General features: G+C 42.2%; 2 protein-coding genes and 1 long non-coding RNA gene across 3 annotated transcripts; 1 reads left to right on the top strand and 2 right to left on the bottom strand.

Moving 5' to 3' along the window:
* Window positions 1-101: 101 nt before the first annotated feature.
* On the bottom strand, window positions 102-3,710 carry ctsz (cathepsin Z). Its single transcript, XM_076111201.1, has 6 exons — window positions 3,483-3,710; window positions 2,466-2,629; window positions 1,698-1,877; window positions 1,462-1,612; window positions 1,100-1,262; window positions 102-710 (listed from the first exon to the last, which is right to left on the bottom strand). The coding sequence occupies exons 1-6, from the start codon at window positions 3,605-3,607 to the stop codon at window positions 585-587; spliced, it is 909 nt and encodes a 302-aa protein (XP_075967316.1). The 5' UTR covers window positions 3,608-3,710; the 3' UTR covers window positions 102-584.
* LOC142970771 (uncharacterized) lies at window positions 2,655-6,338 on the top strand. The gene is made up of 2 exons (XR_012959296.1): window positions 2,655-3,711; window positions 4,769-6,338. It is a non-coding gene; the product is annotated as an uncharacterized LOC142970771 (long non-coding RNA).
* Window positions 4,663-12,159, bottom strand: npepl1 (aminopeptidase like 1). The gene is made up of 12 exons (XM_076111197.1): window positions 11,969-12,159; window positions 10,980-11,165; window positions 10,596-10,766; window positions 10,384-10,473; window positions 10,194-10,275; window positions 9,486-9,628; window positions 8,948-9,025; window positions 8,756-8,856; window positions 8,532-8,655; window positions 8,218-8,394; window positions 7,027-7,137; window positions 4,663-4,974 (listed from the first exon to the last, which is right to left on the bottom strand). Exons 1-12 carry the CDS (start codon window positions 12,113-12,115, stop codon window positions 4,816-4,818), a joined length of 1,569 nt encoding a protein of 522 aa, XP_075967312.1. The 5' UTR covers window positions 12,116-12,159; the 3' UTR covers window positions 4,663-4,815.
* Window positions 12,160-12,572: the final 413 nt, after the last annotated feature.

Below are 12,572 nucleotides of genomic sequence, written 5' to 3'. Positions count from 1 at the left end.
GGCACATAGATACAGTAAACTATACAATCATGTCACCATAGGAAGCTTTGCACAGGATGTTTCCCGCCTACAGACGGAGTGATTTGTACTCAAAGGACAGGTTGTGTGTGTGGAGCATCACTTTTAAGTGTTGTGTTTATTGACACAATTTAAAACAACAAAACAAAGATTGCAATTTTTCCAGAATGTCTGATGTGTAGATAAGTGTGAACACAAAAAGGAAATAACAGTTTGTATTCGGCTGCCAGTGCATATAAGGCACACTTTAAAGTTGATGTATTTTTCCTAACGGTGTGGTGCAATACTGTCAACACAATAAACACCACACACTGAAGACAGTCAGTGTCACAGCAGTGTAGGACTAATCATAAACTCTTCTTTGGCTGAGTCAGTTTGCATTGAAAAATGTGATCTACAAAAAGCTGAATATTTGCATTGATTGGAGCAGGTCTGATTTGACCCCTTTTAAGTGTAAAAAAATAGATCGTATTCCCTTTAAAACATTTTACAAAGAGAAAGTGTCTCTCTGCCCGAGACAGGAAGACATGAAGAGTGTCTCCTGACGCTGTGGGTGCTGCTCTCCTCTACAGGTAGGCCTTGGGGACCACTGGGTCTCCGTACATGCAGTCCTCCTCCAACGCCAGGTTGTATGTGCTTCCACTTCCTCCTTTGTAGGCGCTGGTCACAATCCTGAGCCATCCCTTCTCACCCTGGAGGAATGAATCAACAACTATTGTGATGAACGATCAATCGTTGTAGTCATTTTTCAAGCCAAAATGCCAAACGTTCCCGCCCTTCGAATGCAGACCGGCCAATCATAGCAGATTATCTGCCAGCGCCGACAACTTTATGGCTCTATGCTATCGTAGCTCTGATAGCTTGATGGGTACATTGTGAGGATTTGCTGGTTGTCTTTGTTTTATATGTGATCGGAAGTTAAATAACCCTGGGTTTTGGGACTGTTCGTTGAACAACAATGCATTTGAAGATGTCCCCTCTTACTTAGGGAATTACAATATTATTATTCAGGAAGCAGGGCATTTATTTTGACGATAGAGCCGACAGCCATCGCTAAGTTCTCTGTTTGATAAAGACTTACCCATGGCTCTCCCCAGGAATTGCGTACAATCCAGTATTCATCTCCGTTCTCCACGCCCCATCCTGCCACTGACACAATATGATTGATGGAAGGATCCTCCTGATATTCAGAGTAGACGCCTCCGGTGTAGGCATCCAGCTTGTCTGTGGCCATAATCCCACAGCTGGAGAAAACAAAACATCACAGATTACTCACCTCCTCTGGGTGAAGGTGAAACAATTAGTGAAATCAGAAAGTGTAGCGCTGCTGTGGAATGAAGACGTGGATATATATACGATTCATCAAATGTTCCACAGCAGTCTAACAAATAAGTACCAGAGCGGCTGCCTACTGCTGCTCTACAAGTAAAAAAAGGTGCAAACCTGATTGGTCCTCTAGCGTTGATCTCTGCCATCATCTTCTCCCTCCCGCTCACAGATCCGAAATCTCCCACTTTCCACAGGGTGTAGTTCTTCACAATGTTGCACACTCCAAAGGTGGTGCAGGTGCCACATTGATTGAAAGTATTGCATTCTTTGGAGAGGGACACAGAACGTATCGCAGAATGAGACACGGTAAGTGATCGTAACCATGGCTGTGTGCACTGAAGTTCACGTACTCTGGTCTATAGCCTGGTAGTTGTTGCAGGTCTCGTCTGGGATCCCGTGTGTGTTGGCGTACTCCCAAACTCCGCTGTGATCTCCTCCGTGGCAACTGCCGGCTTCACCGCAGTCGATCACATTCTGGACAGAGAGATAGGCCGATGGCCACGCTCCATTTCTCTTAATGTTGATGCGATCTGGTGAGAGAGGAAACCCAGAGCTTCATTTTTTTAATGGCATACTATGTGATGACATTTCCATGACTTTATTGTGATTTTTATGGCATTATACCATCACATACTTTACTTTTTACGACACTATAATCTGATTTATTCATAACATTTTATGGCATACTCTAACTAATGTACGTTATACTACATTATGACTTTTAATGACATTTTCTATGCCATACTATACAAGCGACAAGTGTTTTTGGCATACTATACTAAGACTTATTTTGAAGTTCTTTATGACTTTCTTCACTAGCACTCTTTTATGACATAAAAGGCATTCCTGAGAACACCAAAATCAGTCCATCGTTGAGTGCAAGTGGACGTTTGTGCCAAATTTGAAGAAAAACCCTCCACCCTCGACTGCAGCCGGTGCTGAGACATAAAGACACCTCGAAGACTTAGTTCTCATTTCTGTGCAAAGTGAAAGCGGAACTCCAATCCTCTAAAATAAAATCTGTGTGAAGAGTCATGTGAGCACCTGCAGTTCTACACCATCACCAAACCACAATGATTGCATGTTTATTCGTCCCCAACAGGAATGCTGACTCATACCTGCCATCGCACTCGTGCTGCCATGGGCCCAGCAGGAGCCACAGTACTGGGGGATGTGCTGGTTGCGGGTCGTGCTCACAAAGTTGGTGCCCTTGATGTTCCTCCAGTCCCAGGCTTTGGGCAATTCAGAAATGTTTAAATACTCATGCGGACGAGGAGCGGTCCTGTGGACAGACAGGTGATACGTACATTAGTTCTGAAGCAGCAACACACCAAATGCTGGTTTATTTAAATGATTTAAACATGTCTTAGGTCTGGATTGGAATAATGAAAGTATTGACATTTATGCTTTTAAAAAAAGACACTGCGTTAGTTTGATTATCAAAATAGGTGCAGATACTTTTTCATCGACTAATCATTTTAGCTCTAGATGATATTTCATAAACAGATTTTTAAATCTATACGTTACTGTACTAGCTAGACTTTAGAAATATAAACATTAAAATCCAAAGCTAATCTTGATATTTATCTTGAAAACTTTAGTATTCTTCACCACATGACGCTGGTCATGTACAAAACTGAATATCTTTAAAACAGCATGTTGGGATATCAACTGCACAAAAAACACAATCTATTAGTTCACATTTAATGTGATATATTGTGCTGTGTATCTTTTTACCAATGCAGTCTTTAGAACAATGAGTCAGTGTTCATTGCTGTGGGGAATTTACCTGTTTCCTCAAACTGTAACTAGTTCACTAAGCCCCGTGATTTAAAGAGTAATAACGTGATTTAAAGAGTAATAACGTGATTTATACAGTAATAAGACAATCCTGAAGGCGTAACTATATCGTTCCATTTGTTTCGTTTAACCACAAGTCATAAGTCTTAACAGATACAATGTAATAAACGCTAAACCTAAACTCTTTAACTCCAGTTACTTGATCAACTGACGTTAACGGCTATCTACAGCTAACGCTAGCTCGCTAACTGTTAGATAAAACAGACTCTTTCCCGGAGCTAACAAGTTGATTATTCTTAACCTTATCTTTTAAAAACACAACCATGTTTACTTACTTCAGTCCGAAATCGTTTCGTTTCGGTGTGCGGACGTAACACGGCTGCTTCTGGTTGAAAAACACACCGGCACTCACACCGGACAGCACGACCGAAAACAGGACCAGTAAAGCCGTTGGAGACATCTTTAACACCGAGCAGGCTTTACACCTTCCTTTACTAAACTAAGTAATGAGGAGAGGAGGGTCTGTCGGTAGCAGAGGCAGCCTGATCACTGGTGATTCTACGGGTAAAGTCAGTGGCGGTAAAGTCATGTGACCAGTACATCACATGTTTTATAGGAAAGTCACAAGTACATCCCTCAGTGAAGAGGACACACAAAGACAATCGGTCCTGTAAAGGCAATCAAATCAAATATACTTTGACTTGGAATTTTTAAAGATTATTTTCTCCACAAGACATGTTTATTTTTTTTTATTAATTAATAAAGAAAAACCCCTCTAACGCCCATAACACGTTTAAAGAATGGGGACCAGAATAATGAAAATGGAAAATACTCATAAAATCCAATATAATGCAACATATTTCATCGTTGTCTTGTAATTTGTTGCAAAGCCACTGCAGTTTGAGTGAACCATCAGTGTCACATCATGAGTACTGTTAATGAACTGTGGCCCTTATCACTGTTCACATCTGTTCTTGTGTGATAAGCCGTTAAAGGTTTTTATTCCCGATAGTAAAAATTTCAAACCGTCTAAAAACCCATAATGGTCATTATGTAGGTGCCTGCAATACAACTCAGTTAGTTAGTTCATTCTTGACCTAGGAAACAGATTTTAAAAAAAGTCTGAATTTAAGGTCCACTTAAATGCTTTTCCCTGAACTTTTAACTGCGTCTCTCAGCAGATGTCTCCAAAAAGCTAATCTGCAGCCCTCAGAGGTCAGATGACACCACCTTTATTAAAAAAAGGACAAGATTGTCACAAGGGTGGAATAACATCATACTTGAGCTGGAATCTGTCTACTACTTGAATTTAGTCGACATCTTGTATGTGTAATTTGTGCTGACAAAGCATATGTGGCATTGCCCGTCAATTGCTCATCTGCCACCAATGTGAAAAAACCTGCAGTAAGCACTTCAGTTTGGTCCAGAGATCACACAATCAAACTATACGCAGTGTGAATACAGTGGTTACCAAAAACAGAAAACTAGCTTTTCATAAAAACACAACACACCTGCTTCTTCTCATGATTGACCGATTTATTCAGTGAGATCTATCAAACACAGGAAGTTGGATCACAGTTTAAAATGTTTGAACTAACTGGACGAGCACTTTCTTCAACAGTCTGGCAGCGGAGCGGTCGGTGTTGGCAAGTAAACCGTTAGTATGTTCTACACCAGTCTTCGCCTCTTGCAGTCACGCTCCATCTGGTCTTCAGACGTGTTGGTGGCTGCGCCCAGAGGAGACACCTGGTTCAGCATGGAGTCGTCCGATGCCTGACCAAACAGGGCCATCAGCAAAGCAACGCCAAACCCTGTGGCACGCTCTCCCTGCACAGACAAGAAAAAAAAAAAAAAAACACGGGTCAGATTCAAGCATTGCTGTAAACTTACCCTGCAGTTATCTTTTAAAGTCATCATTCAGAACGAATGTGACTGAAACATGAGACGATGTTTGTTCTACAACCCAATCCTCCAAAGTGTTAGTACAGGGAAGTTGTCGAATCATCTCTGTGATTTATAAGTATACATGAGGTGTAATGAGTAGCAGTCACGCTGCTTTTTCTTTCTTCAAACACAGCGATGAGTTTTCTTAAACGAACGAGGAAGTTGGGGTTTCTATATTTATTACTGGCACAGCTGGTTTCTGTACAAACAGTCTAGACTTCTAGAATACTTTTCTGCACAGAGCAAACATTGTGGATTTTATTCTGCATCACTTACAATAAAAACAGATCTTTTGAATGCCGAGTATGAACAGGAGAATGATTATAGCAAGGAAAACTTGTTTTAGTGTTCATGTTGGCACCTGATTATTCTCATCAGACCAACTAGAAACACGGTGGACCGATCCTTTAATGATCTACAGGAGCTTTAGTCAAAACAAAATGGGATGTTAGGCTTCATAGCGGTGTTGTTGCCAACTTCCTTACACATTCTGCTGACTCTTCTTTCAGCTCACCGAGTCTCTGGTAATAGTCAACACGGTCCTTAAATTGTGTGTTAAGTTATACTCCTTAGATTTGAGACAATAAGACGTAAGGTGTGTTTGTTACCCTTCACATTCACAGTGACTTTACACCTTTGAGAAGACGCTTAAAAAAATGCTTATTTGGGTGTAATCAAGACTGGTGGTGAGTCTGTGGCCATCGGAAACAGTAGGTTCTGTTGTGTTTATCTATAACCTCAGAGATCTAACCGCAGATTGGTAGCGAGGGCACATAAGTCTATTTTCCTTTATTGTAAAGCTTTCTGCTGCATTTCTTGTATGAAAGGGGCTATACAACGTATAGTATACAACAGGGGTCACCAACCTTTTTGAAACTGAGAGCTACTTCAAGGGTACCGAGTAGTACGAAGGGCTACTTGTTTGATACAAACTTCCTGAATAACAAAGTTGCACAGATCACCTTTTAATAATCATAATATATGTGAAGAGACTGATCACATGTCAATGTTAATTATTCCTCACAATAATTATTAACAATGATTGTGTATTTTGTTCAAAATCACACCTGTTATATTTCTGTAAAAATGATCACTTCTAAAAATTTTTAGGACATCATTAACTGTCATATCTTCACATCTTGGTTTGTACTAATCACTACCTTCGTAACATTTTTGAATAAATCATGAACTCTGTCCCATGTTTATACAAATTATCAGTGATGTAGAATAATAAAAAATCAACTCTTTCACATGTTGAAATGAATCCTATTACATTAGTACTAATCACCACATTTTGGGAAATCTGGGTCAACTTTGCATTGCGCAATGAAGCCTGCATGCCGGCCTGTAGTCTGTTGTCAGCAGCTTTTTTTTGGGTACCTTTTTCTCCACGAAGAAACTAGTAAAAAGTCTCGTCTATAGCCGAGGGGGGGATCCAACCCTCCGAGGCACGCGAGCGCCTTTGGTCGCCTGCGTTCAAACCTCTAGTCTGGGCCTTTTCGATCGTACTGCGTTGCCTCGCCTCTACCCCCGCCACCTACGAGTTGTTGCCCCGCGGCCTGTTCCGAGGACTGACGGACCGGCGGGTGCGGCGCGTCCGGTGCCAACGGGAAGCGTCCGCCATTCGGAACCTGAAAACCTAGTGCGGTGCGGCCTCTTCCTTTTAAAATCTACATGAATGCAATCGTTTTTGATTTAAAAAGGACAGAAACTACAATTTTTAGACGGAGCTCCATGGGGACCTAGTGCTATTTTTAGAACATGCCTTGTGGGCGACTCACATGGTCCCTGCGGGCGACCAGGTGCCCGCGGGCACCGTGTTGGCTACCTCTGGTATACAACATTAAGTTATGATCATGTGATTTGAGGGTAAAAATCGGAGCACTAACTGATGGCACAACATCCGTCAGAAACACCAAACCCCTGGTTACTCACAGCATGGACAGGAGAGGCGATGTCAACATGGACCCAGACACCCGGCCAATCAAAGCCCAGGTGGGAACCAATAAAGAGGCCGGCACAGGAGCTCTGGGCGTTCTCCCGGTCCTGCAGAAACAAGAAAAGGATGACGAACCTCAGCAACTCGAGCACAATGTGCACAAGATAAGGGAGATGCAGGTACACGGAGCTACAATTACAATAAATCAATCGGAAAAAAAACAAGTGTCAGTAAAGTAGGGCTGAACGAAGAATTTAATCTTCATCATCATTGCGATATCAACACATGTGATGAATAAAAATATATATATATTTATAGATGTTTACCGAAATGTGGGATTAAACAGGCCCGGGGGCAAAATACCGTAGTATTAATTATCACTCTGAAGCATTTCTCAACAAGCGTAAACGTGATGTAAACATGAAGAAAAACGAGATTTGAATCTGCTCTGTCCACAGTCTCTCATCCACCTCTAGTACGGCCCGTTAGCTTGGCTATTAGCGAATTGTTTCAAACAACTGTAAGCTATACTGATGAGTCGCCTCTTTTATTGTGAAGGGTGCAACGGAAGGAATGAAGCAGTGATGTGCCGTTGTTGACAAGGTTGGAGTAATAAAGTTGTTGCCGTCTAATTGCAGACTAAAAGGAGCCTTCATGTTATTATTACCATCATAAAGAAGAGGTGCAATGTAACCCTCGGCTACACAAGTTGAAACAATAGCTGTCTATATGTCGTCTAACTGTTGTAGTCCAGCTTAGTTTGCACACATATCTTAAAATTCTTGTAAACTTATCAGCTGGCTGAGAACAAGCAGCCCCTCACGTCTCTATCAGTGGCAGGAGGACTGAAACTGATAGATCTGTGTTCTTCATTCTTTCTAATCGTCAAACAACATTGTGATGTTAGGAATATGCTTTATTTTATGGACATTTTAGATTTTTTTTCCAGTGAAATAATGAGTTTATACAGTGACTTTGCTAATGTAAACATTAGTGCTTCTGCTCTAGAAACATTTATCCTAGTTATATATAAAATATTAATACCCAATCGGGTTCTGAATTCAAAGGACAATCAAGCTGACGCTTCAAGTCATGTTGTCATATTCAACAATATCGCAGATTGTCCTCACATCGAGCAGGCCTCGTTTAAGCATTTGGTTTTGATGAACTTGTAGTTCGTCACTTACTGCCACAGAGTTCTTCATGTCAGCCATGGCTGAGGTGAACTCGCTGAAGTGCATCTCGGGGCAGTAGACCAGAGGGTGAGCCAGATCTCCGCTGCTGCGGCCGGCGCGCACACACGCAACCTCCCACTGCTCATTGTTGGTCATCACTGCTGCGTGGTACTTCCCCGTGGAGATCCCCTGGACAACAGACACAAAAAGACATTTTAGATACAGAGACAATACCTGTTAGAAGACTACATTTGTAGTTGGTTCTGGTCCCTTCACGGGCTGTGTTGGCAAATATTAACAAATGTCTGTCAGTGGCTGTCACCCACCTGTGCCCCCGTCAGTGTGGCCATGTCCAGAATAATATCAGCCGACAGGTCTTTGCTGGCGTACACCACTCCATCAGCCAGCACCAGCCGGCCCTCTGCATCAGTGTTGTTGATCTCCACAGTCCTTGAGATTATAAAAACACACGAATGACGAATGCTTTTTATACCAGCTGCCCACAATCATCCCTGTTGATTTAGCATCATCATCAAAGAGAGAGACTCACTTTCCAGAGTAGAGAGTGTGGATATCATCAGGTCGTGTGGCTGTGGGCCCAACTGCATTCTCTGCTAGGCAGAACACAGCATGGAGGTTGTCCTTAAAGCCCTGGAGCCAACAGAGGAGGAAGTCCCATTAAAACAACTCTTCTGCAGAGAATCAGAGGTGGCAGCTGCTGAGGGATAACCCAAAAGCTCACCTGTTTAATAGTAGCACTGAAAGCTCCCAAAATGGCCGCAGCTCCACCACAGTCTCTCTTCATCCCTGGCATTGATGTCTAGATAATAAAAAATAAGAAAAGACATTTACATGTGATGGAAGGTAATTTCATCTTTAATGTCACTCCAGTGCTGCACCTCTAGCCGGCACTGACCAGGAGAGTGACCCAGCAGCCCACATATTTACAGTCAGAAGGCTTTACCAGCTGGTTTGTAGTGTACTGGTTTTGTCGATCCGTACGGATCACCCCTCACGGGTCGACACACATGTCAACCGTGGATTGATTACAGTTTACCTTAACCATCACAGTGTGAAATAAAGAGTTCTACTGACATCGTTATCCGCCAATGTTCAGTAAAATATGAGATCAGGAAATTGGCATTCATGCTTTCTGTTCGTTACAGAGTAAACAACCAATCCGTGTTGAACATGACCGCAGTGATTTTCCCAAGACAGTAGCATGACAAAACCTTTTATGATGCACAATAGTTACCATCACTTCTCCAGAGGAAACGTACCTTTCCCTTGATGCTGAGTCCTCCAGTGTCGTACACGATGCCCTTGCCCACCCATGCAATGGTTTGGGTCGCACCCTCTGGTTTGTGGCTCAGGACTGCTAATGCAGGAGGATGCTCGGCCGCCTTGCCAACTCCATAAATACCTGACAGGGTACAGAGAAAGAAAACATAAATAATCCAAACTACCAATGATCAATTTTAGGATTTGTCATCTCTTGAATGTTTGTGGATATACATGCTTATCGCTCTATAAAAGGCCTTTTCCCAATATTGAATATAAGTATTTTACAAATAATTTTAATATAAAGGATAAAGTTACACCGTCTTTAACTAAAATGTTGATGCAAAGTGTAATAAAATCACAGTGAGTTAGGATTTCAGACCTATGCAAAGATAATTAATGTCCATGTTCATTACACTTTTATTGATTGCTGATGATAAATTGCCAGAATAAAGTAGTAAATAAATTTGTGTATCTAGGTACGAAATATTGAGTTTTTAAATGAATTGTTGCAAAATTGAAGCTATCTAGCCACAGTAACAGGCAGCTCACCGGAAAATACACATTCTGAGCAACAAAGCTAAATTAGCTGCATTCTCCTCTTTAAGTGACAAAAAGGTCACTTACAGTAACTCTGAATCAGTTATTCAAAAGGCGAGTTGTCAAAATATTCACAGTCATAAGAGAGACATCTACAGACACACTACCTCCAAATCCTCTTTTTTTCAGCTCCTCTCCACGAATGATCACTGGAGTTATTCCAAGTTCTTTCCCCACAGCCTTGATCTCCTGAAACAGCAATGATGGTCTGTGACAGGGAGCTGCAGCAAAATAACTGGAACCATGTGACTGTAGTAGACTCAACAACATTTACAAAAGAGAAATCGTTTCACTTACATCTAGGAAGTGATCTGTATTCATCTCATTGCATGGCGTGTCCACAATCCGAGCTGCCAGCCGCACTCCGTGAGCGGCGTTGGAGAGACACTGAACAAAAGAAAAGCTTTCAGCCACGACAGAGATGTTTAAAAACATGCTATTTCTAAGTAGCGTCTTAAAGGCCCTATTTTAAAAAGGAAAATGAAGAGCAAAACTGTATAAACGCAGACCTTAAGTTCCGCGACACCAAGAGAACTGCTCTCTTGCCCGACAATCACGATCTCCACAGCGACGCGTTTCTTCTCAGCCCTGCGAGAAGATGAGGAGCGGCGAGAGAAGATGGGGAAAGCTCTGGCTATGGCACAGGAGGACGCGAACACATCTGAACGCTCACACACCATCTGGAGATGAAAGAAACACTCATATCAGCCACTTGGTCACACAAGACGTCCTTCCACTTGATGACCCAGATTTAAATGCCATAGGACTCCCAGAAGGAGTCATAGAAGGGATGGTCGCCCCATCTGTTCCGCCGCTAGAAGTGCTCCTGAAGGAGGTGGAATAGAAAATTGAATTTGCCCCACATCTATTAACTATTATGTTACAACACTGACCACAATGCAGCGGTTGTTCCCTCCAGGAAGGCAGGAACGGACCAGGCGGGACACAAAGTGGGCAGAAGACTGGCTGTTGTGCCTGCTGACCCGTGAGGGAAGAGCCGCCACCACAGCATGGTTGAGGTACAGAGGGCAGCTGTCCGTGGGGTTTGGGTTCAAAGCACTGAGAGCGGCCTGCCAGATCTGAGAAAACATGAAACAAAACTGACATTTTTGATTCACTGTGGAGCAGAGCAGAAACACTTGTTCCAATTGACAGAAAATCCAACTGCTTTAACTGATTAAATTAAATCACTTATCAAGCAAAACCGTTTGCATCTCAAATGTGTGGATGCAGATGGAATGCGCGTGGACAATGTGACGAGGAGTTTTAAAAATTTGATTCTTTCAAGGTTCACCCGAGTTTGCAGACAGTGTCCCAATTAGCAGCTTAAGTACGGCAAAGACCTTTGACCATCGTGGGGAGAACAATGGTGAATCATTGTCAGAGGATATTGAGAAGCTCTTTCCTTGACCTCACAGACTCTCAAGTCTCTCTTTATAGACAGACTGCCATCTTTGCACGACCCTCTACAACACACTGCTTACAGCTCCGTTAGATACCGTGAGAAAAGTGTATTTAGGCAGTCTGATTAACCTTAATGAACAAGTTAGGGTAAGTTACATGAACAGGATGCCACACAGTTCAAGACTTTAAATTACACTAATAGCCAAACAATAATATAGCCAATAACTATTAAAAAAAATAACGTTACATTGTGCCGTGATAAGCTAATTAACTATTAGTTAGGATATTACAACGTATACACCTAGAGCTACTTTACGTGAGCTAGCTAGCTAACGTTAATGGTGTTCAAGTGTCGTTAATGTTAAATTAATTTAGCTAACGCTATTGGTGTTAGCCAGCGCTCACTTGGTTTAGCATAGCGCTAACATTAGCTGTCACTAAACAATAGGGTTTTTTAAATTCACGATATTAACGTTACCTCTTTGGTAACGACCGGTTGCAGTTTTCCTTTGATTTGGCTCCATGCTGTCTGCAGGTTGGTCTGCTGTCCGATGATGAGGACAGGACGACTCTGCGGCTCGGAGTCACCGGCAGAAGCCTTAAACTCCAGCACCACGTTCGCCATCTTTGACACTAGACGGACATATAGGCTAGCTATCGGTATTAGATGGACCGCTGTCGTTCAGTGGCGGAGGCCGAACCGGCGACGGCAGCCGGGAGGGGACAAGGCGGTAAGGCTGTAAGTAATCAGCGATCTTCATCGCCCCCTATCGGCGACCAACAGGAACTACATGATACATATTTTCTCCTTTCTTCAACATATTTTTAATAACGTTACCTCATTAAAATTAAAATAAAAAATGATATCACGTCTGGTTCTGTCTTTCTGACTTTACATTTAATATAAATACAACTGTATGAAATTACACTCCAATCATGGCTGTTATAAAGTATTTTAATTGTAGCCTTAAGCGTTTGCTGTTTTTCATATTTGTACCTTGCAAATGCATTCAACAACTTAGTTGTTTGAGGGCAAAATCATCAAAGTGGTTTCTTTGTTTACATGCCCCGTAAGCTGGTTT

Source organism: Anarhichas minor, unplaced genomic scaffold, assembly GCF_050575085.1.
Source record: "Anarhichas minor isolate MPS153535 unplaced genomic scaffold, ASM5057508v1 ptg000043l, whole genome shotgun sequence".
In the NCBI taxonomy this organism is placed as follows: domain Eukaryota; kingdom Metazoa; phylum Chordata; class Actinopteri; order Perciformes; family Anarhichadidae; genus Anarhichas; species Anarhichas minor.
This window is presented reverse-complemented; position numbering and strand designations above follow the sequence as displayed.

What these genes read in the sequence shown, in the direction of transcription:
- ctsz (XM_076111201.1), bottom strand. Translation starts at nt 3,607, where the DNA reads ATGTCTCCAACGGCTTTACTGGTCCTGTTTTCGGTCGTGCTGTCCGGT. An exon ending in CTACCAGGCTATAGACCAGA is followed by an intron (nt 1,613 to 1,697) that starts GTACGTGAACTT and finishes CCCTCTCCAAAG; the next exon opens with AATGCAATACTTTCAATCAA. An exon ending in AACGCTAGAGGACCAATCAG is followed by an intron (nt 1,263 to 1,461) that starts GTTTGCACCTTT and finishes TGTTTTCTCCAG; the next exon opens with CTGTGGGATTATGGCCACAG.
- npepl1 (XM_076111197.1), bottom strand. Translation starts at nt 12,115, where the DNA reads ATGGCGAACGTGGTGCTGGAGTTTAAGGCTTCTGCCGGTGACTCCGAG. An exon ending in AACCGGTCGTTACCAAAGAG is followed by an intron (nt 11,166 to 11,968) that starts GTAACGTTAATA and finishes ATGTTTTCTCAG; the next exon opens with ATCTGGCAGGCCGCTCTCAG. An exon ending in TCAGTGCTACTATTAAACAG is followed by an intron (nt 8,857 to 8,947) that starts GTGAGCTTTTGG and finishes TGTTGGCTCCAG; the next exon opens with GGCTTTAAGGACAACCTCCA.